Genomic DNA, 22,320 nt, shown 5'->3' on the forward strand with positions numbered 1-22,320 from the left:
GGAGCCGGGAGATCCGGGTTCTAGTCCCCACTCGGCCATGGAAGCTCACTGGGTGACTTTGGGCCAGTCACAGACTCTCAGCCCAACCTACCTCACAGGGTGGTTGTTGTGAGGATAAAACAGAGAGGAGGATAATGTAAGCTGCCTTGGGTTCCTTGCAAGAGGAAAAAAGGCGGGATATAAATGCAATAAATAAATACATAACTTCCGTAAACCACCCATAGAGCTTCGGCTAATATGGTGGTATAGAAATGTAATAAATGATAATAATAATAATAATAATAATAATAACGACAACGTAAGTCCTACTTAGAGTAGACTGACTGAAATGAACAAGACTTATGTGGCATTCATTTCAATGGGTCTACTCTAAGTAGGACTTAGGGTTGGACTTTAACCAAAGAGACAGAGCAAGCATATACCTATCTACGCCAGAGCAAGTCCCGCCGAGTTCAAGGGGGCGTGCTCCTCCCAGGAAAAGCGCCACAGGATCGCAACCTTAAGGACGACCCGTGGGCAGGTGGAGCTTTTCCATTCCAGCTCTCCCGCCTACGCTAGGAAAAAGCTTCACTTGATGAGACGTCCTGCCTCGTCAGGCCGCTGTTTACAGACACAGCAGCGCGGCCGCGGCGGCGGCAACTCCTCCTTAACGCTTCTTCACCCGAACGGACGTGTCAAGCTCCGGCTCCGGCGCGCGCGGAGCTGCAGCAGCAACCGCAGCGAAGGAGGCGCTCGCCCTTTAAGAGGCCGGGAGCATGCGCGCTACTTGCCGCCGGCGGCGGCGCGGACGGGGGGGCGGGCAAGGCTTTCTTTTTCCTCCCGGTCCGCGCCCTTCCCTATTCCGGGACAGGCGCGAGGAGGAGCCCCCCTCCGCCCCGCCCCGCCCCGCGAGAGCGCGGCTCTGCAGCCTGGGCGAGCGGGCAGGTCGGCCGGTCCGCCGGCACCGCAGGGCTTCTCCCGCGCGCGAGCCCAGCCGGCCGCTGTGCCCTAGCCGGCGCCCCCAGGACAGCTCCCAGGGGCTGGGCTGGGCACGGGGCGGCCGCGGGCAGCGCCGGGCGGGCGGCCGCGCGGAGGGAGCCGCGGGCGAAGGCGCAGCGGCTGGGGGGCGCCGAGCAGGAGAGCCCCGTTGTGACGCCGCGCTCCTCGGAAGTGGGAAGTTTCTTCCCGGCGTTCGGAAGGCGCGCCTTTGATCTCCTCCGCCCGAGGGGGGCGGGCAGGCAGGCAGGGGCCCCCGCGCGAGCGAGGGCAGCTCCTCCGGCTGCGGGGCTTCCCTTGTCCGCCCCCACCACCCCCTTCCTTCCCAGGTGAGTGGCGGGGAGGGGGAGGGGGTGCGTGCGTGTGTGTGGGGGGCGGCTTCTGTCTTCTTTGCCCCGGCGAGTACCGGGGGGGGGGAAGGGGTCTGTCTGCCGTTAGGGTTCGGGCTTCTGTGGGCCCCGATCCTGCGCGCACGCTTCACCCCGGAGTGAGCACTTTCCTTTTGCTCTCCCACCCAGCGGGGCGGGGGGGTGGAGGCTTAATAGAAGGGTCTTGCGAGGGGGGAGGTGGGTGGGGGCTTAAGAGCAGGGTCTTGCGAGGGGTGGGGTGGGGGCTTAAGAGCAGGGTCTTGCGAGAGGAGGGGTGGGGGCTTAAGAGAAGGGTCTTGCGAGAGGAGGGGTGGGGTGGGGGCTTAAGAGCAGGGTCTTGCACGGGGGGGCTTAAGAGCAGGGTCTTGCGAGAGGGGAGGGGGGTGGGGGCTTAAGAGCAGGGTCTTGCGAGAGGAGGGGTGGGGTGGGGGCTTAAGAGCAGGGTCTTGCGAGAGGAGGGGTGGGGTGGGGGCTTAAGAGCAGGGTCTTGCGAGAGGGGGGTGGGGTGGGGGCTTAAGAGCAGGGTCTTGCGAGAGGGGGGTGGGGTGGGGGCTTAAGAGCAGGGTCTTGCGAGAGGGGGGTGGGGTGGGGGCTTAAGAGCAGGGTCTTGCGAGAGGAGGGGTGGGGGCTTAAGAGCAGGGTCTTGCGAGAGGAGGGGTGGGGGCTTAAGAGCAGGGTCTTGCGAGAGGGGAGGGGGGGTGGGGGCTTAAGAGCAGGGTCTTGCGAGGGGGTGGGGGCTTAAGAGCAGGGTCTTGCGCGGGGGGGTGGGGGCTTAAGAGCAGGGTCTTGCGAGAGGGGGGGTGGGGGCTTAAGAGCAGGGTCTTGCGAGGGGGGGTGGGGGCTTAAGAGCAGGGTCTTGCGAGAGGGGGCGTCCGCGAGGGCTCGAAGGGGTGGGTGGGCGCAGCCTTCTCGAGAGACTCGGCCGAAGGCGCGCAGCCGGAGAGGGCCGCTCTGGGGAGGTGGGCGGGAGCCGGGCTGAATGCCGCCTCGCCACCCTCCTTTTCCAGCCCCTCTCCGACTTCGACGGGAAGCGGGGGGCCGACGCCGCTGCCGCCTCCCCCCTCGCAACCGGCCCACATTTCTTCGGGGGGGTTGTTTCCGTTCAAGCTTTGAGGGCCCTGGAAGGGGGGCCGGGCCGGGGGCGACGGAGGAGCGAAGGCGGGCCGGGGGCTCTTCACGGCGCCACGCCGCTCCGCTGCCGGGACTGGGCTGAAGATCCGGGGAGACGGCCGCCAGCTCGGGGGGCCTTTTTGCGCGGCTCCCGCCCGGAGCCTTTCCTCGGCTGCCAGGGGAGGCGGTCGTGTGTGCGCGCCCATGCGTGCGCCGGCGCCGCGCCGCCTCCTCCCGCCGGCTGCCGCTCCTGGGTGGGATCTGGCGTTTGAATTGAAACTGCCGTCTCGGCAGGGCAGGCGGGCAGCGCTCCGGCGGCAGACGCGTGTTCGGGCTCCGGAAGCGGAGCTCGCGCTTGCCTTAGAGGTAGGTGGGTGGCTGGCTGGGGACGGGGGGGGGGGCTGAGCGAGCAGGGGGACTTCCTACAAATCTTGAAGGGGGCATCGTGTGACTAGGGGTTTTTTTTCCAGTGTGTGGGGGGGGAAGCTGCCTCTTACCTTTTTTTCTTGCTAGGAAAGAACCTTGCCGGGATTTTTGTAGTTTTAAAAAGTTTATTTTACATCGGTTTAAGAAACAGCACGGCGCAGCATCGAATCTGTCGTTTTTTGCGGCCGCGGGGCGGGGGGAGGATTTATTTTTTTTAGTTTTCTTCGGGGAGAGGGGTCGGCATCCCTCCCCTTCCTTCCAGAGTTCTGGGAATCATTCTTCCCCCCCCCCCTCCAATCCCCGTCCCTGCTCTTCTTGTTGTTACAGCTGCTAAATCTTTCGCTCAAGGGCAGGCCAACTTCTAAAGCCAAAGACACGAGTTTTGTGCTCTTGTCAGAGTGCCCTTTGGCCTCCCCCCCCCATCCCCAGTCATTTGAAAAGTAGATCTGTTTGGCCCAGTTCTGTAGCCGGGACAGCGGGGGGGGGGGTGAATTCTAGCGAGGTGGAAATTACTGTGAATTCATTTTAAATGTTTCTGTCCAGCTCTGTTGTGTATTTGATTCCTTTCCATATCAGGCTGCCAAAGAAGTGTGTGTGCTGGGGTAGAATCCACAACTTCTTGGAGCCTGCCATTTTGAAACGGTGGAAAAGTTGTCTAGTTTTTAGTTCTGGTTTAACTCTGAGACACTGAAATGGTTACACGCTATAATCCGGTTTGCTGATTTTTAATCTTTTTTGCAACTTCCAGAATGGTGCAAAGGCTGTGTGTGTATATAAACTTAGAATTTTGTCACCTGTTACCCAACTAGATGAAGCCAACTCTTTTCTTTCTCCTGTGCCACCTTCTCCCCCCCCCCTTTTTAACTTTTGGCTAAAATAAGGCTGCACATCTGGAAAAGCAGTGAGGGTATGGAAATGATTTTTGTTTTAATTGCAATGACTCTATCCTGGAGGGGGGTGGAAATCTGTACAAACCAGTGAAGTGGGTGGGGAGGAGAAGTTACAATTGTGACACTCCCCACCCCCAGAACTCATAACTTTTTCAGCTCCTGAGCCTAACTATGTATGCAGGTTTGAAATTAAATTCCAGATTTGAAAAGAGTGGTGCCCATGATGAGTAAATGTGTCTAGGAATAGTGTGTGTCTTGGTAAACTTGAGCCTGACCTTCAAACTTGACTGAACTCTTTCTCTTGAGATCCTTTGATATTGGTTTTAATTAGAGTGTGTGTGTGTGAGAGAGAGAGAGAGAGAGAGAGAGAAACTGAAATGGAAGGTCACTCTCTTCTAGGCTTTGTCCTCCAGCCTAGCTGCTGAAAGAAAGGGGAGTGGGGGGAATCAGGTTAGGATTCTGAAGCCATTGCAAGGCCTCCAAAATGCGGGCCTGTCAGGACACTGCTGGGCCCTTTAGACAGTTTGGGATGAAACGTGGAATACTTACTTCCTCACTGAGAGCTGGTGTGATGTCAAGGTGTTAGACTGGCAGAGCCCTGAATTCAGATCCCTGCTCAGCTGTGAAGCCTTGGGCCCAGTCTCTTTCTCTCTCTTGGCCTAACCCATGTTGCAAGGGTGGTTGTGAGAATATTAGGAGAAAACCTCTGAGTTGTGAGAATATTAGGAGAAAACCTAGAGAAAGTGGCCCTGTGTTCAATTTCATGTGCCCCTTCCTTTTTGTATCCCCCTCGACCCATAAGACCCCTTCCTTCAGGGGGTCTTAGAAATTTCCCCACAGCCTTTGCTTATTCCGGGTCGGAGAGGATCAGGGATGACAGCCAGACCTTCTTGTAGTTCCCAAATCTGTCGTACTTGGCCGTGTAGAGTTTCAGACAGGGTCGGAGTTCAAGTGCCACCTCCACCAGAGAATCCCTGCGTGACCTTGGGCGAGTCACTGGCCACAGTCTAGGGAAAGGGAAGTGTATCAACATTCTGATGCAACCAACAGGACACAGAGGGGCTCTGACTTCCTGTGCGTCGCACTCACTGCCTCTCGGTCTCCCCTGTTTGTAAAATGGGATGCTACAGGGCACAGGAGGGTGGTTGCGAGGGTAAGTGCCTGTCAAGTGAAGTGCAATATAGATGGCGTAGGAAGAGAGAAAGCGGAGGTTTCCTATTGCCTGGACCGCTGGAGTACCCACGGTATGTGTTTTGGGGAAAGGGCATGGAAGTTCTCGATTCCAGCTTACCTTCCTATCCCGCTGGGGGAGGGCAGAGGAGTGAGACGAGGCAAGCTTGAATTTTGGATGGGGACACCAGGGATGGTTGAAGGCCATCAGAACCTGAGTCCTGTTGGGGAAAACCGGGTTTCCTGTGCGGCAGTCCTTTTCTTTGAGGGGTCATGTGAATGGGTTCCATTCCATTTTCCCTCAATTGGACTTGTCTCATGATTTCCCCCAGTGTTGTGCAAGGAGAAAGGCGGCTTGTGAAGCAAAATCTCCAGGGTCTCAGCCTGACGCATGGTCCCTAAAGACCAGAGGGACCCAAGAAAAACCTTCTGTTCTCCCAGTGGCCATCCCACAGGCAGGACATGAGCGCAACAGCACCCTCCCACTCATGTTCCCCAGCGACTAGTATACTGCCTCTGATACTGGAAGTGGCATATTGCCATCATAACTAGTAGCCACTGAAAGCCTTATCCTTCATAATTTGTCTAATCCCACCATAAGGCACCTCAGACACCTGTCACATGACACACATACTCTCTGTTGACTTTGCTTCCACTACAATTTCCAGGTCCTGTGAAGCAGGGGAAGGGGGCAGGATTTAATACCCAGTGTAAAATTCATCATTCTGAGAATCTTGGTTTCCATTTTTAAAACACGCACACAAGTTTCTAGACCGTATATATGACTGTGAAAATCAGACCAGATGGGCTTACAAGGATGATGCCCCATCAAATTCCTAGAGCTAGAAATGGGCATTGTAGAATTTTAAATGGGTGGGGTGGCTTCTGTGCCTTCAGTGCATGTTGCCCCTCCCCTGGAATAGCAGAAGTCTAACTAATTGTGCAAACTAAGCAATTGTATGCAAATCTGCAGTTTTCAGGGTGTGTGTGGTTGGGTGCAGATTTTCAGTTACGGAAGCACACGGTACCCACCCACAGCCCTGGCTTATCTCATGTTAATATAGCACTGGCAGAGAGCTTGGTGCTGGGTGGATCGTTTGAGGCGACGCTATCTCTTCTGCAAGGCTTCCAGCATACGTTAGTTGACCAGGATAAGAATGGGAGGCGTGGGAAGTGAGGAGCAACGAAGTGTGGGTTTTTCAGAGGCATTACTGAAGAAGGTTGGGACTTGTAAGATGTAAAAAAGGAAGTGGTTTGAAAACGAGAGAGACAGACAGACAGACACACACACGTGCTGTTCTAAGGTAAGCAGCAACCCTAGAGAGTAGGGTGGGTGGGGTGGTAAAAGGCAAAGTAGCACCAGAGCAGCTTTCCCGAATCTGTTGCCCTCAGATGTTTTGGACAACAACTTCCATCAGCCCCAATCAGCTGGGAATGACTGGGCGCTGTCGTCCAAAGCACCAGGAGGAGAGAGGCTGCACCAGGTGGAGGCTGCACCAGCTGGAGACTATAGCAGCCTTTCCCAGCCTGTCATCCTGCAGATGTGTTGGACTACATCACCCATCTTCCCCAGTCAGGCTCAAAAGCCACCTTTGCCCATGGTTCTCTGTGGGTATGCAGTGGCGCCCCTCTCCCCCATAGTAGATCAGTGGTAAAAACCATCGATACTTTGCATTGGAAGTTAGTGGAAAAGCCAGTTCCGTTTTAAACCCACAAGTGCTGTTGGGTGTGACTCTAGAATTGTTCTGTCTCTATGACTACCACCTAGGTCTCGCTTCCTGTTCTTGTTTGGAAGCTGCCATTAGTGTGGCAGAGCCATGATAGCAGAAGCGAGTCTACGAACATTACTAGCCCTCAGAACAATTACTAGCCTGCCTGAGCTAGCACATTCTTAGCCTGTTCATGGCCTGAAGGTGCCAACTGTTCCTGTCTGCAACAAGCTTCCTTCTTGGACACCTAGAAGGGATTTGTTTATTCGCCAAAGGAGGCCAAGTGGATGGCTATTTTATAAGTCTTGTCCGGCACTGGTTGCCACCTTGAGCGGCTGTGTTGCGTTGGGAACAAGAAATGCCAATAAAAGTGGGAGCAACAGGGCAGAGTGTGTGGAGGTTGGACTGGCCAAAGGAAGAAAGGGAACCACTACTAGATGACCTTTTTTTCTCCCTTTCCCATCATACTAGAATCCAGTGGGATCTTCCCATGAAGTTGAATCGTGGGAGATTCAGGACCGATAAAAGGAAGGACTTCTTCACACAGCACATAATTAAACTATGGCATTTGTTACCACAAAGGGAGGATCCGTAGCTCAGTGATAGAGCCCCTGCTTTGCATGCAGGGGGTCCCAGATTCGATCCCCGGCACCTCCAGCTAGGGCAGGAAAACCTCCTGCCTGAAACCCAGGAGAGCCGCTGTTGCCTGTCAGTGTCGACGATATTGGGCTAGATGAATCCATGGTCTGATTCTGTATAAGGCAGCTTCCTAGGTTCCTAAGCTGTAATGGTGGCCACCAACATGGATGGCTTTGAGAGGGGATTGGACACATTCATGGAAAATAAGCCTATCAATGGTTACTGGTCATGATGGCTTTGTGCTACCTCCAGTATCAGAGGCAGTATGCCTATGTACACCAGTGGCTGGGGAACATGGGTGGGAGGATGCAGTTGCACTCATGTCCTGCTTGTGGGTTTCCTGTGGGCAGCTGGTTGGCCTCTGCATGAACAGAGTGCTGGACTAAGTGGACCTTGGTCTGATCCAGCAGGGCTCTTCTTTTGTCCTTACCTTGGCTGGATCCAGAAGGGGGTGGTATGTAAGGGGGACTGGGGTGGGACGAAACGTAGGCGGGGGCACACATTACAGTTTCCATGGGGATGCTTCCAAAATGGCCCCTCCACGGTTAGCTGCCCCAGACTAGCTTGTAACATTCGCAGCTTCTTGCTCCATACTTGGGCTGGTCATTCACTTGAACTTGAGATGGGGGTGGCGGTCTTCGTCCAAGGGTTGAGAAGAAGTCTACATTGTAATTTCTGTGTTCTTGACCCCACCCCTATTCAGCCTTGTATGGACTGTGGTACTTGCCCGCAGCCATGGGGAAGATGCTATCCAAGATCTTCGGCAACAAAGAGATGAGGATTCTGATGCTGGGCCTAGATGCTGCCGGCAAAACAACCATCCTCTACAAGCTCAAGTTGGGCCAGCCGGTGACAACCATCCCCACCGTGGGCTTCAACGTAGAGACGGTGACTTACAAGAACGTCAAGTTCAATGTCTGGGATGTAGGGGGTCAGGACAAGATCCGCCCCCTCTGGAGACATTACTATACTGGCACCCAAGGGTTGATTTTCGTGGTGGACTGCGCCGACCGCGACCGGATCGACGAAGGCCGGCAAGAGCTTCACCGTATCATCAATGACCGAGAGATGCGGGACGCCATCATTCTCGTCTTTGCCAACAAGCAGGACCTCCCTGATGCCATGAAACCCCACGAGATCCAGGAGAAACTGGGGCTGACACGCATTAGGGACAGGAATTGGTACGTCCAGCCGTCTTGTGCTACATCAGGAGAAGGACTTTATGAAGGTTTAATGTGGCTTACTTCCAACTACAAATCATAATTCTAGGCCAATATATATCTATATATCTATAATTTGCACGCACACAAAAATCTCTGACCAATGAATCCTAGAACATATATTCTCTTCTGTCTTCCCCTCTCCTCAACACTTTTTTTTTTTTTGCTCTCGCAGAAGTGGAGAGTTTTATTGGCAAAGGCTTGGATTGGAAACAACATGTCGACAAGACGAGCTCTTTGCTTCCTGCTGTGTCCTGTGGGGTGCCTTTGATTTATGCTGATGGGAGGGGGGGGGGCTTTTAGCCCCAGCCCTATAGACGAGACCTGCCTATGACTGCTAGGTTTGCATTCCTTCCATGTCTTTTTTTTTCTTCTCCACCTTCCTCCCCAGCCTTGTGGTTCTCTAACCTGTGGTGTCTTGCTGAGAGGGTGAGCTCTCTTGTAGAGAACGTTGGCTGAACTGGTGGTGTTGCCTTTGCCGTAATGGCAATTCCGAGGTGGTGGTGGTCTGACTTGGAAAGCCCCACCCCCTTTTTAAGCTCCGCAAGGGTGAGAAATTCTATGTCTATTCTAGAGTCCATCCTTGGATCCTGGGTTTGATATGGTTTGAGTTCAAGGGGCCCACCTGGACATCTGCCCCTTTTTTTGCATGGGAGGCGGGATGGACAAGATCCCAGTCAAAGTAATTGACTCCTGATGATGCCACCTTGTGCGGCAATGATGGCTGTTGACTTGCTGGAATATTTTGCTTCTGCAGGCTGCATCCCATAAAGTCTTTGCTGGGAACACCTGTCCTGTTCCCTCCTCTCTCTCTCTCTCTCTCTCTCTGTCTCTGTCTCTCTTCCCCCCCCCCCCTTCAACCTGCTGAGGTTGCCTGCCTGGAGTAGGCAAGGCCGTGTCCGCCCAGCACCCGACCAAACCAGTTCCGCCACCACCGCAAGGTGGGTGGAATTGAAGGAAGCATTAATCAGAGGTTCAGCTGGCTCCCTCTCCCCAAATCCTCACCAAGCATCAGGGGCAGATGGGGGGTCTCCTTAAGAGGGGCAACTCCTGGGGTTGTGTCTGGCTTTGGTATGGCTGTCCTGGCTCCCTCTTCCACCTGTCCAGTTTTCTAGCAGGACTAAGTCTCCTGCATTTCCGTGTTGTTTGGAGTCCCTTCTCTCCTTTCTTTGGCAAAATACCCCCTCCATCCCCCCACTTCTTTCCTTTTGGCCAGTAATTCTGGCCATCTGGACTACATCCATGGCTAAAAATATAGCCTGCTAAGTTTTCCATCCTAGGAGAAAGGACCATTGGACGTGGTCACGCTGACACTCTGTGCCATCCTTTTCCATGGCTGGCATCTGAGCTTAGGTTCAGCTGGTGGAGGCCAGTCACCAACCTTGGAAATTTAAGTTTTCGTAGCGTGTGTGTGTGTGTGTGTTGGTGTTGTGTTGGGGGAGAAATGCACTTTGCCGATTCCCTTCCAAACAATGGAATCTGACATGTTCCAAGCAATGGATGTGGATTCTTAAAAATCGTGTTGATGAAATGGATCCTATTATGATCTGTTGGGCTGTGCACCTGGTTTCCAACATCTTAGACTGAGCAGGATCCAAGGCACAGACCAAAGAGTTGCCTTCTTGCAGAGAAGCGATGTGGTGACCCTGAGTTACCTTGCCTTGACCCCACACTTCTGCTGTTGCTAAAGACTTCCCTGCTTTTTATTTTCCTGGCTAGAGGTGAATTGTTACGAAGCAGTGACCCATTTGGGTTAAGGTCTCTCATGATGCTATAGTGCCCTGACGAAGGAAATGCCCAGATGCCCCCCCGCCCGACACCCATCTCCAAATTGCAGGGTTTTAAAATTAAACTGTGCTAATCCACTCCTCCTTCAACATGACTGATCTACTCAGGGATTCTTGCTTTCCCTACTTCCTTCTTTGCCTCGCCCTTCCCTGCCCCTCTATAAAAACACTGTTCCTCAATTTATTTGGTATACTTTGGCTTTGATGCTTGCTGTTGCTGCTCTTGGTACCGGTGGCAGGATGAAACCCCTCCTCTCCTGTCAATACCAGATCCGGTTAGTTTTTCTTTGTAGCTTTGCCCCCCAAATGAATGCTTTGTGCGAGTTGCAAGGGCGCTGCAACACAGCAGGTTCTTGGGGGGTGGAGGAGCGTGTGACGGCGGGGGACTGTCCCCCACCGTGACAGAAACGCAGCTGCTGTATGATGGCTCCCACCCGCAACCTGCACATTGTCTTATATGCAAGTCCCCAAAGAGGTTGTTCCTCAGTGCTCTGGAGAGATGCCGGCAGCTGAGGGAGGATTCTGAAAAATCGTGGCGCCATCCAAGACATCCCGAGGGAGCATTCCTTTCCCCTCCGGGGCCTACCACGACTCACGGTGTGTGCTGCCCTGAAGAATAAACCGCACACCCTCCCTCCGGCCCAGTACCGGCCACAGCCCACTCCCTGGGCGTGATCTCCTTTTGAGAGAGTGTGACTCATACCTCCCACAGGGCGTGTTCTCTCTCTCCCCCCCCCCCCCCAGTGCAGGGAGTGACTGCTCAGTTAAAGCCAGCTAAACACACATCTGCAGCAAACTTTCTGTCTCCCCCCACACACCCTTTTGTTGCTCCTTGCTAGCTTCCCTCTAGCAACATTTGTATCTCTGCCCCCCACAACTTGAATGAACCCTCATCAACTGAGATGATGTGCAACCTTTGGTCTGTGTCTCGGGCTTGAAGCTGGCTTAAAGAGCCCTGGGCCTGAATGTATGGTTGCAATGTTTTGGGCAGTGTGCCTCTCCTGCTTTCCTCCCCCCCCCCCCCCCGCGAAACACATAACACCATGCAAAACTCTTGAGTTTGGGCACTGATTCTACACCTTTTGAGGGTGAGATCAACCCTGAACACATCTGGAGGGCACCAGGTTGGGGAAGGCTGGTGGAGTGGAAATGTTTAAGGGGACAGATGCATTCCCATTTAATCCTCAAACAGGCTGCATTTAACCAGTTTTTTAAAAAGTGCACAAGAAAAAAAAAACCCTGTATCCTTTTAAGTATTTCTGGGGGTTGGGGGAGATCTGTTGAAACATTCCTCTGATATCTGTTCCTCTTGCTTCCAAAAATCCCTTCCTGCCATCACCCATTCCCTCGCCCCGCTTGCTGACATTCCAACTGATCTGCTTTGCCTTTTGGGAATCTGGCGGGCGGATTCCCAAGCAGTCTCATTGAAATGAGGGGGCATTAAAGTCAGGTGACTGCCATCTGCTCAGGCGTTTGAGATAATCCAATTTACGGGGCAAGGTGCACAATGTGCACTCTGTCGTCAGCAGTTCACGTGACAGGAGTTCGGGGTGGGGGCGGGTAAAAAAAAGTTCTCTGGCTCTATCCTTTTCTCTTGTCTTTTGCACCTCTTCCCTGTCACAGCCAATTTCTTTCTGAAATGTTGCCTTGAGCTGTTTTCCTCCCACCATTTGGGTTGGGTTATCTGCTCTTTAAATGGGCAAGAGGTTATTGTTTGTACCTCCACATCCTTGAGTATCTGTATGCATGAAACAGATGAAAATAACCACATGCAAAATCAAAATATTGGGATCTAATATGGTCGGTATATGTGTGTGTGTTGCAGTATGGCTGTTTCTCCTAGAATCTAGGTCAGCCTTCCCCAACATATGGCTCTCCAAATTGCTGGACTACAACTCCCATAATCACCCAGCCAACTGGCTGAGGATTATGGGAGTTGTAGTTCACAACTGGAGGGCACCTTGTTGGAGAAGCCTGGCCTAGGGCAGAGTTGGCTGCTAATCAGTCTGAATGGGTAGGTCACGCCGTAATTTGTAAGTGAAAACCTGAGCTAATCACTAGAATATGCGTATTATGCACTTCAGTTACCCTGACTAGGATGTTATATCTTGGTGTAATGTATGGAGGCACTTAATTTTCTCTCTCATCACTCATGTTCGTTGGGTTTTTTGTTTTTTTGCCTGTATAGTAGCTTCAGTCACATTAAAGTCACTCCCAGATCACCCACAAGTGAGATGTGGGAGTGATTTTTTTTCCTCTGGGGCATGTGGGAAGGATGATGTGTGTGAAAATAACTGGTTTTTCCCCCTGTGCCTTCAATAAGGGCTCCCTCAGTTACATAAGGGAAGAACAAGGTACTTTTGTAAGCAAAACTGCAGCTGGCTAACTGGAATACACTGGGGTTTTTTAAAAGTTACGTTTCTTTCCCTCCTGACTAGAGAAAAATGAGGGGTGTGTTTATTGAATGCTGATCTGCATATGCAGATGTACTGTACATTTAACGCTGGAATTTCTTTAGAAACTTTTTTTTCCAGGGTGGGGGGAGTTCAAGCATTTGTTGTGGTTATGGGTTCCTGGGGTTGGGGGGGAGGAACCCCCTTATCTTTGCAAACAAGGGCTCACTTCAGTGAACTGTTTTTTAAAAAAAGAAAATAAAAATAAATGATTTTCTTTCTAATCTTCATGAAAATGAAGTGTGTTTTTCAGAGGGGAAAATATCACTGAGGTATGTGTATCGACCTTGCAGATAAGTTTCCAAGAATTGCTAGTCCACTGCTCACACGAGCCTATGGTAGTCATTTCTGGCCCCAAAGAAAAAGACTTTAGTAAAAAGTTTTCCTGCCCAGAGCTGCCTCCGACTCTCCATAGGTGACCAGGTGAGTAGTAATTACAAGCCTGGTGTATTCGTTTATCATCCAAGTGGTTACTTGCTCAAAGGGCAGCTTTTTTGTAACTTTGCATCCTGAAGATAGGGTTGGATTGCTACTTTACTTTCTTTCTGTCTCAAACGGCTTGCATAACAGGCAGATATCCAGCAGGTATGTTTTTCACCAGGGCAAATGCAATCCAACAGAAAAGTTCCACTTACTGAGTTCCTGCTCGCTGCCAAGTTGTCCTCTGCCAGGAGGAAAAAAGACACAGGGCAACTTGGGCCTAGGGGAAGAAGAGCAACACCATGGGGTTGCCAAGCAACCACAGTTGATGTTGTCCCATGCCAGTGTAGGATATGTGGTGGTTGATTTTAGAATGGGGGGGGGATCTGTGGCCCTCCAGATGTTGGACTACAACTTCCATCCTCCTCAAACATAGGCCAAGCGGGGCAGAGCTCATTAGAGCCAGGGTCCAACAACATCTGGAGGGCTGCCGGTTTGGTGCCGCTGGTTTAGGGTATGCTGCTTGGGCTGCTGTTCTATTATGTTCTCCCTCCTCTTCCCCACAACCAGGAAAATGGCCAGCTGGGACTTGTAGGAGACTCTACAGGGTTGTTGTGCTGGACAGTTGTTCAGTCTGCTTGTTGGTTTAAACCGCTCCATCTCAATCACAGTGGAATGGCAGGCCAGAAAATCTATCTAACCCACTGCTCTCCTTCCTCTTCCCTCTCCTTCTGCCATTTGGTGATCTGGTTCGCACATAATACTAACCCAGGGTTAACCCAGGGTTTGTCTGGCAGATAATCGAACAAACCGTAATTTGTTCTCTCAATCCCTGGATTGTTTAGTTCCCTCCTGCTTCGCCTGCTCCCTTCCTGTATCCCAAATGCCTTTGCGGTGCATGATTTTTTTTAACCACTCTTACCTGCTGCATCTGTAGCCTAATGAAACAACCCATGAACAGCCTATGATTGTGGGTACATGTGTTTAAAGAACCCAGAGTTCAAAACCCAACAACAAACAATGGGTTCTCTTTCTGGGTTGTTTGTGGTTAACAAACCATGGTTTATTAGCATGGCTGGGTTCACACATCAATCCAGAATTCAACAACCCATATGATGGGTTAGCATTATGTGCAAACCCATTCAGTGTCCCTACACTTAAGGACTAGAACTGGGGCAGGGAGCTATTTTTCTGTCGAGGCCCACGTTCCCTCAGGAGTCATCTGTTGGAGACGGCGGTGGACAGGCCAGAGCAAAATATCCTCTCTGCTTTTCTCTCTTTGCCTTCTCTGCCCCCCCCCCCCCGCGCGCCCCTTCTTGGCCACCCAGCAGAGTGCCTGGGAAGGGATAGGATTGCTTTTGCCAGAGGTCTGATCACTTACAGAGGGCCACATGAAAGTAGGCCAAGGGCTGCACTTTGCCTTACTTTATTTTATGTATTTAAAATATTTCTTGGCTACCTTTCAGGGCAGAAGCCCTCCCAACATGGCTTACAACAATAAAATACATAAAAACAGTTAAAATATTTAAGGTGATAAAAACAATAAAAGCCAACAATAATAAAAGGTAAAATAATATGTTTTCAAGGCCTTCTTAAAAGTCTGCAATGATGGAGCATGGTGGACCTCCAACGGCAGCTTGTTCCAAAGATGTGGGGCCACTGCAGAGAAGGCCCTCTCACCTGTCTTCACCCACCTGACTGCTCTCACAGGTGGACAAATGAGAAGGGCCTCTCTTTCTGCTCTTAAAGTGTGGGCAGGCTGATATAGGTCTGGCAATCCTTCAAGTAACTTGGTCCCAAACCGTTTAAGGCTTTAAAGGTCAAAACCAGCACTTTGAACTGGCCTCAGAAACGCACCGGTAACCAGTGCAGCTGGTGCAGTATAGGCATTATATGATCAAATCCTCTTGCCCCACCAGTACTCAGGCGGCCACATTCTGCACAAGCTGGAGTTTCTGAACCATCTTCAAAGGCAGCCCCACCTATAGTGCATTACAGTAGTCCAGCCTGGACGTGACTAGTGCGTGGATAACTGAGGCAAGGTCCGTCCTCTCCAGATAGCGCCACAGTTGGCGTACCAGCCTGAGCTGGTAAAAAGCACTCCTGGACACTGCCGCCACCTGGGCTTCCCCAGTTAGCTCAGAGTCCAGGAGGACTCCCAGACTGTGCCCTTGGTCTTTCAGGGAGAGCGCAACACCGTCTGAGACCAGTTGCAAACCTCCATCCGAAGTAGTTGGTTTCCCACCCCACAGTACCTCTGCCTTGTCTCAATTCAGTTTGCGCTTGTTCACCCTCATCTATCCCAAAACAGCCTCCAGGCACTGGTTCAAGAGTTCCACAGCCTCCCTGGGATGTGCAGATGAATGTCTTCCCCGGACTAGAACCTTTTTTTTGGTACTGTTCTCATCTCAGCCGATGTGCACAGCTCTGGACATTTTTTCCCTTAATCCTTAGTGGGGGGGGGGGTTGGTCAGAGCGACTCTGATCCCACCTCATTTGGGGTGGGGAAAGGAGGGCGAGGCCTGTCTTTTCCTATGACTTAACCTGCTTGTGACATCTGTGGTTTTGCCATCATCCCTTTTTGGTTCCTCTTTTAATTAAGAGGTGAAACACAGCTGTGACTTAGCCCCAGCCCCCTCGCCGCTGCTGCGTGATGGTGGTGCATGAGCTGTCAGGAGGAGCGCTGATGTCAATGGGTTTCGTTTCCTTTTTTTGTCTTTTTTGCTTTTGGGAGCAGCAATGCTCATCTTTTAGAGTGGAGGTGGGCAGAAGGTAGATCGTGATCTACTGGTAGATTTCTGAGTGATTTGCAGGAGAACAGCTGAAGGGTCTGAATTCTGACTCCCTAATGTTTTAACTATAGCAGCAACAGAAAGGTGGGGTTTATCTCCCCCCCCCCCCCCCGCTAAATTAGGCTGCTGAAATGGAACGCCTCCGGGGAAAACAAGGAGCGAGTTTGTGTGTGCAATATTATTAAAATATTTTTCCCACCTCTCAGTTAAGGACTCCTGAGTAAGCTATCATACTAAAATCCAAACATTCAAACCAAATCAGAACAATAGTAAAACAGATCCAGTCAGCAAACAATAAAATCAAATTCCATCAAAAGCTAGAGAATAAAAATGCCAACATGTTGCTTACATTCAGTTACGGTGGGCACCTGAAAAATTGATAGGGGCAGGGAATTCCAAAGATGAGCCACCATCACGGAGAATGCCCTACTCCTGTTTGCCACCAATTGAACCTCAAAAAAGTGGGGGAATTAATGTAATATGCACTCCATCCTGGTACTACAACAAATTCCCTAAGCTAAACATACGCTCAGAGGTACCCTGTTCTTCAATTCAAACTTCATGTTCTTTATGCTTCCTGCCCCCCCCCCCCCCATGCGACAGCTTTGCAACTTGGAGGATCTTGGGGTTCTAGTGAAAAAAAGCAGTCCACAAATAGGGCAAGAGTGGAACATAGGAAGCTGCCTTATACTGAGTCAGGCCCTTGGCCCATCTAGCCCAGTACTGTCGACACTGACTGGCAGCTGCCCTCCACGGTTTCAGGCAGGATTCTTTCCTTGTCCTACCCGGAGGAGCCGGGGATCGAACCAGAGACCTTCTGCATACCTTCTGCGTACGGTCTATCACACTGAGCTACGGCCCCTCCTGTGCAATAACATCCTCTGGCTAAGTGTAATAACATCCTCCTGCTCAGGTTCCCCAGCAACTGGTATTGAGAGACATACTGCTTCCAATACTGGAGGTAAGATGCTGCCATCATGACCAGTAGCCATGGGTGGCCTTGTCCTCTGTGAATTTGTCTAATCGACTTTTAAAGCCATCCAAGCTGGTGGCTGTCACTAGATCTAGGAGGCCTGAAGTCCACGTCCCCTATCCCGCCACTGCTTTGAAGTACATCCGTTCTAACTGCTTACGTGCATCCCCTCCAAAATTTCTTCTAAAGTAAGTTTATTGCAAAATGTAAAAACCTGATTGGATTTTATGGGAAGAGAACTTATGGCGCTAGCTTTGCTGTGAACAAAATTGCTCAGGTGATACAAATTGAATGTAATACAATTCTTTTTTTCCAAAAGCTTCTATTTTCAGGAAGCCCCAGTGAACTGAAGAAGGTTCCAATGTACCTATAGCAGCCTTCCCCAACCCAGCGCCCTCCGGGTATGTTGGACTACAACCCCCATCATCCCCAGCCACGATGGCCAATGGTTGTGGGTTCTGGGCATTGTAGTCCAAAACATCTGGATGACGTCATGTTTCCTATCCCTGGCCTAGCTTTTCACTTTGGTCTTTCTCCTTCCCATGCTGCTTGTGGATGATGGGAATTGTACTCCAACGCATCTTCTGGGCGCCGGGTTGGAGAAGGCTGACTTGCGATTTTCTCTGAGTTAGGCCATAATAATGTACTCATTAACTGAACTAAGCAAAAACAAAAAAAGTTGTTTTAAGACCAACAGAGGGGAAGTATCAAAAGATATACAGAGTAACCCATAATTTATGGAAGCAATTCACAAATCTGGGTTCCTGATTTGCAGAGCACGCCTTTCAGTCAGACTGCACTCGAAAACGAACTGCCTGTTTTAAAATAGCAGAGGCACTCAGGCCGTGTGTTGGGGGGCTGCCAAGGACCACACCTAACCCATGAAACTGTGACACCAGTGGATTGTGCAATGTGGGTGGGGATTTTGGCTGAAGGTGTGGCCTTGAACAGAGCAGGTCTGTGCCTCGTGCAACCCCTTGTGCTATGACAGGGTGGAGCTCTGTCACCAGCAGATGCCCAGGACTGGTTTTTAGGCCCCTATAGTAAAATTGGCATTGCTCTCCGGGCTCCCACTCTTGTTTTTCCTGCCTTTTAACAGCGGTGTGGCAGGCAGAAATTCCACAGGTCAGGCTTTCACCACTGCTGCATCTCCATGGCTGGGAACTGATGTACTGGTCTAGTTGTTGCCAATCGTGCAGCTTAAGCAACAACCTTGCCAAGAAAAAAGGTAGCCACTCCCAATCCCAAACTTCTTCCATTCCATAGTCCTGTTCTCTTTCTTTCCCCCCAATGTGTCCTCATAACTAGCTCACCTGAATTGTCATTCCTTTTTTACTCAATTCATGCAGTCAGCAGATCTGAATGGTACAACATTTCCTGGACTGTACCACTCTAGTCTCCTGCACAGGGGTGGGAGGCAGGGGGAGAAGAGGGTGTATATGATGTGACTGCTTCTCCCTGCTATGTATGGGAATATACTTTCACAGGGGAGCACTCAGATATGCAACCACCACCCACCAAGACGGTATAGTCCAGGAAAAGCTTGATTCTGCTGAGTTAATGCCAGGGAGCCCACCTATATCTCAAGCAGAGCGAGAAGGCATGAATTCTGTGATGGGCTGTTTCAAATGCCACGGAAAGACTAACTTTAAAATGCTCCCATAAACTTAATCTACCTGGTTGTAGCAAGCTAGACCATTAGAGAGATGGGGGTTGGGGTTCAGCATAGCTCTCTGATCTGCTTTTCTACAAGTGGGGAGCATTTGAAAATATGACATCACACCCACCTCTGTTTGCAGTCTGAAGTGGCATGTCCACAATTCCACTATATTCACTGTAGAGCCCTCGATTGGCTCTGCATGGTTGAGAATCACACAAATCCATTCTATGGCTACCTAAACCCCGCTAAGAGTAGGCTAGCACCGAAAGGATATTCCATTGTTTCCGTTTCCCCCAGGCAGAGCATATTTCCTCTTTAATACTTCCATATATTGTAGAAGTGAAACATCCCCCTGTGGTCCCTGTGCACACTTCCCTATGAGAAGGTTGGGGCATCTTCCTTATGAAGAAAGGATAGTGAAATTGGGGGTTCTCTGTTTAGACTGGACTTTCCCAGCCTGGTGCCCTTCAGATGTGGCTCAACACCCCTCAATGTACGGAATTCCTTGCCACAAGGTATAGCAGTAACTGCTAGCTTAGATAGCCACATTAGTCTAATTGACTTTTAAAGGCATTAGTAGCAATAGCTACATGGAAACTCCATGTTCAGTGGTAGTATGCCCCCCAAAACCGGTTGCTGAGGGACACTAGTGGGGCAGGTCTGTTGTCTTTTTGTCCTGCATGTGAGCTTCCTAGAGGTAGTGCTTGGAGAAGCAGGATACAGGGCCACAGTTTGCTGGCCTGGCTATGTTTGAGGGAGCCAGTCTTACTTCAGTAGGCCCCAGGCCTCCATTTTAAATATCCCTCAGTGCCCTGGGGCGACTTTACTGTGGTGGCTTCAAGGCATTGTGGGTATTTTTTAATGGGTGGCTTTCCAGGCCTGTGTTAGTGATGGCCACTGCTGCAGTGCTGATTGCCAAGAAGCTACCCAAGGATGAGGTGCACTAAAATGGACCTTTGGTCTGACCCAGCAGGGCTACTCTTCCGTTCGTCGTACTTAGGTGCTTATTGTGCTCCAGAAAGAGGTACAGAATTGTGAAACTGAATGCAAATTAACTCTGCTCCTCTTAGCACATGACATATTTCAAGGTAGGGTGTGTGTGTGACTCCACTGTGCAGAGCACGAGCTGTCTCCCCCCCCCCCCCAAGCCTCTTGTGTTTTTCCCTGGAGAGGGCAAGGTGTGAGCAATGGAAAAAAAATGGTTACAGATTAGACTTCCTGTTCTTTTATCCTGCTTTTCTCTCCCAAGGATACACGCAACAGCATCCAAAATTAAAAGAGCAACGAAACCAATAAAAGACAAACAAGATGCAATCATCATAAAGCAGGCGTGGGACATGTAGTCCCTGCCTTTTTTTTTTGAGGCCCCCAAATAACCATGGAGGCAAGGCGCACACCCCTGCCGCATTTTCCCTTTAAGACAAGGTCTGCGGGGAGTGCATGCCTTGTTTTAAAGCAAAATTTTCTCTCTCCGGCTTCCAGGGACGATAGGAGTTGTAGTCCAATGCATCTGGAGGGTTCCAGGTTGGGGGAGGATTATCTACAGTTTTCTCTGAGTTCGGCTGTAGCACTGTGGCCATTAGTTGAACTAAGCAAATGTACCTTTTTTTCCTCACCACTGAATTGCTGATGAAATTCAGATATTGGGGTGGGGGGAACCCTGTGGGTTCTGGGGTACATAAAGCAAGGCAATTGGAAATGGCAACAGATAAATAAAACCAAATCCGAAATGGCAGATGAAAAGCCAAGCATGTGCCACCGCTGAAAACAGTCTTGACATGGCGGGTGTCCACTTCTCTGATCTCACATAAGGGCAAGACTCCAAGGAGTGCTTCCGTTGCCGATCTTAGCTGGCGGGGTGTACTCGTATGGGAGCAGGCAGTCCCTGAGCTAACCTGGCCCTGAGCTGTTTAGGCCTAAAATTGATACCGTACCCTTCCACCTTCAGCTCTGTCCAGGAAATCGGACTATAGCCGTGACCAGTTCAAGGCTGTGTTTGTACAATGTAACTTGGAAGCCTTCAATGCAGCAGGGTTAATTTTTTTTTAAAAAAGGTGGTGGGAGGCTAGTCCTCAGGATTCCAGGAATGACCTTCTAAGGTAGGCAGTGCCCCCTATCCTCTGCGAAGGAAGGCTCCGTGTCAAATTCTGTCCCTGGAGGTATCTCACGTTCCTCCAGCTTCACCCTGAACTGTGTGTGTGTTTTAAAAAGCTCTTAAATGTCAGGCGTTCAAACCCACCAACTCCCTCCCCCAATCTCCCTTTTGTCTTGGAAGCATTCCTCATCTGCGGGGGAGGATCCTTGCGAACCCAGCGTGTGCCTGTTGCCAGCGAAGACTCAAGGTCTAAGTGGAAACTGAATCACACTTGTGGGAGAAAAAAGCGACACTTTTCTCCTTTAAAAAAACTAAACAAGTGGCGGTCTTTGACGGCTTCACCCCCACCCCGAGGCCTTTAAGTTTGTTTCTGGCTTCTAATGGGATGAGAAGCCTTTTGGGATTTGGCTCTGGGGAGTGAGTGTAGCAAAGTGTGAAGGACACTCTCTCCAACCACAGCTGAATTTCTCAGGCTGTCATTTTCCACAGGGGCCTTCCTGGGGGGTGAGTTTCCAGCCCTCAATAACCTGATACTGGCCCTGTCATAGGAGGGAACGAGGTGGGGAGAGAGGCAGGCAAGCACGGGATGAGGCTCCTTCTTTTGCTAATCCGCAGTTCCACGCTCGCAGAGGTCTGGCGTATTGCGAGGGCCTTGACTTGCTAGGAAATTTAAAGGTTTGGGGCCAAGGCCCATAGGAGACCAATCTGCAGAAAATCTTCACATACTAATGTATATTTATATATACAAACTTAGAAATAATTGCAAGGATGGCTTTAAGTGTCACAGGAGGCAAAGCCAGACAATTAATTTCTCATCCAGATCATCTCAAATGAAATAAATTCAATTAATTTGCACCCTCACCCCATGGGAATTTTTTTCCCCTTAAGTTTAATTGCCACGCAGGGGAAGATTGGGGGTTGTTGCAGTATGAGGGAAAGGGAGGGGGGGAACCCCTTCCGTTGTCACTGATGGACACTCCACACTCTGTGGAATTGATCCAGGGCCCAGGAAATAGATTTGGGGCCAGAGGCCAGGTCTCTAGAAACACTCTGGTGAGTGGCTAAGGCAGCTGCAGCCTTCTGGGGCTAATCCAATCCAAATAGGAACTGCTGTGGGGGAGGGAACAGAAGCCGAGTCTCTGGACATCCTGCGTCCAACAGTTATGTTTGGAGTGGCCCGTTTCACCTTTGCTCAGCAACACAAAGGCAGGACTGGCCCCCTTTACAACTTTCCTTACAACAAATAATTTTTAAAAAACAGTTTACAATTTTGTCTGTAAAAGGTCTGCAAACCAGATGAACTGCCCCCCTACTTTTTTGGCACCCACCCACCTGCCCACCCAGAACTTCAGGCTGGCTACAAGGCAAGGTGCAGTGAAAGGGTCAAAGGCACGTTTGCAAAAAGGAAGAGTGAGGGAGCAGCAGGCAGGAAGTGGGTGGCAAGAAGGCCGCATGCTGCACGTTAAGCCACAAAAGGACGTGGCTGGTACGAGAGTGAGTGTGTGACCAGTCATAGGAACATGTGAAGCTACCTCGAAGTGAGTCAGGCTGTAGGTCCGCTTAGCCCAGTGTTGGCTGTTCTGACTCACAGTAGCGCGCTGGCCAGGGTCTTTCCTCATCCTTTTCATGAGAT

General features: G+C 50.9%; 1 protein-coding gene across 3 annotated transcripts; it reads left to right on the top strand.

The window, feature by feature from the left end:
- The first annotated feature begins 903 nt into the window (after nucleotides 1-903).
- LOC146337557 (ADP-ribosylation factor 6-like) lies at nucleotides 904-11,560 on the top strand. Of its 3 annotated transcripts, none has more exons than XM_084814866.1 (2): nucleotides 904-1,304; nucleotides 7,991-11,560. In XM_084814866.1, exon 2 carries the CDS (start codon nucleotides 8,023-8,025, stop codon nucleotides 8,548-8,550), a length of 528 nt encoding a protein of 175 aa, XP_084670992.1. In that variant the 5' UTR covers nucleotides 904-1,304; nucleotides 7,991-8,022; the 3' UTR covers nucleotides 8,551-11,560. The 3 variants fall into 3 exon arrangements, with proteins under 3 accessions (XP_084670992.1, XP_084670994.1, XP_084670993.1); XM_084814868.1 differs by lacking the exon at nucleotides 904-1,304 and adding an exon at nucleotides 2,727-2,819; XM_084814867.1 differs by lacking the exon at nucleotides 904-1,304 and adding an exon at nucleotides 6,168-6,243.
- The last annotated feature ends 10,760 nt before the right edge of the window (nucleotides 11,561-22,320 follow it).

This window comes from Heloderma suspectum, chromosome 10 (assembly GCF_057233095.1).
Source record: "Heloderma suspectum isolate Gila_16-S chromosome 10, 16-S_ref, whole genome shotgun sequence".
Lineage (NCBI taxonomy): Eukaryota > Metazoa > Chordata > Lepidosauria > Squamata > Helodermatidae > Heloderma > Heloderma suspectum.

Excerpts from the sequence above, each read along its gene's own strand:
- LOC146337557 (XM_084814866.1), top strand. The coding sequence starts at position 8,023 with ATGGGGAAGATGCTATCCAAGATCTTCGGCAACAAAGAGATGAGGATT.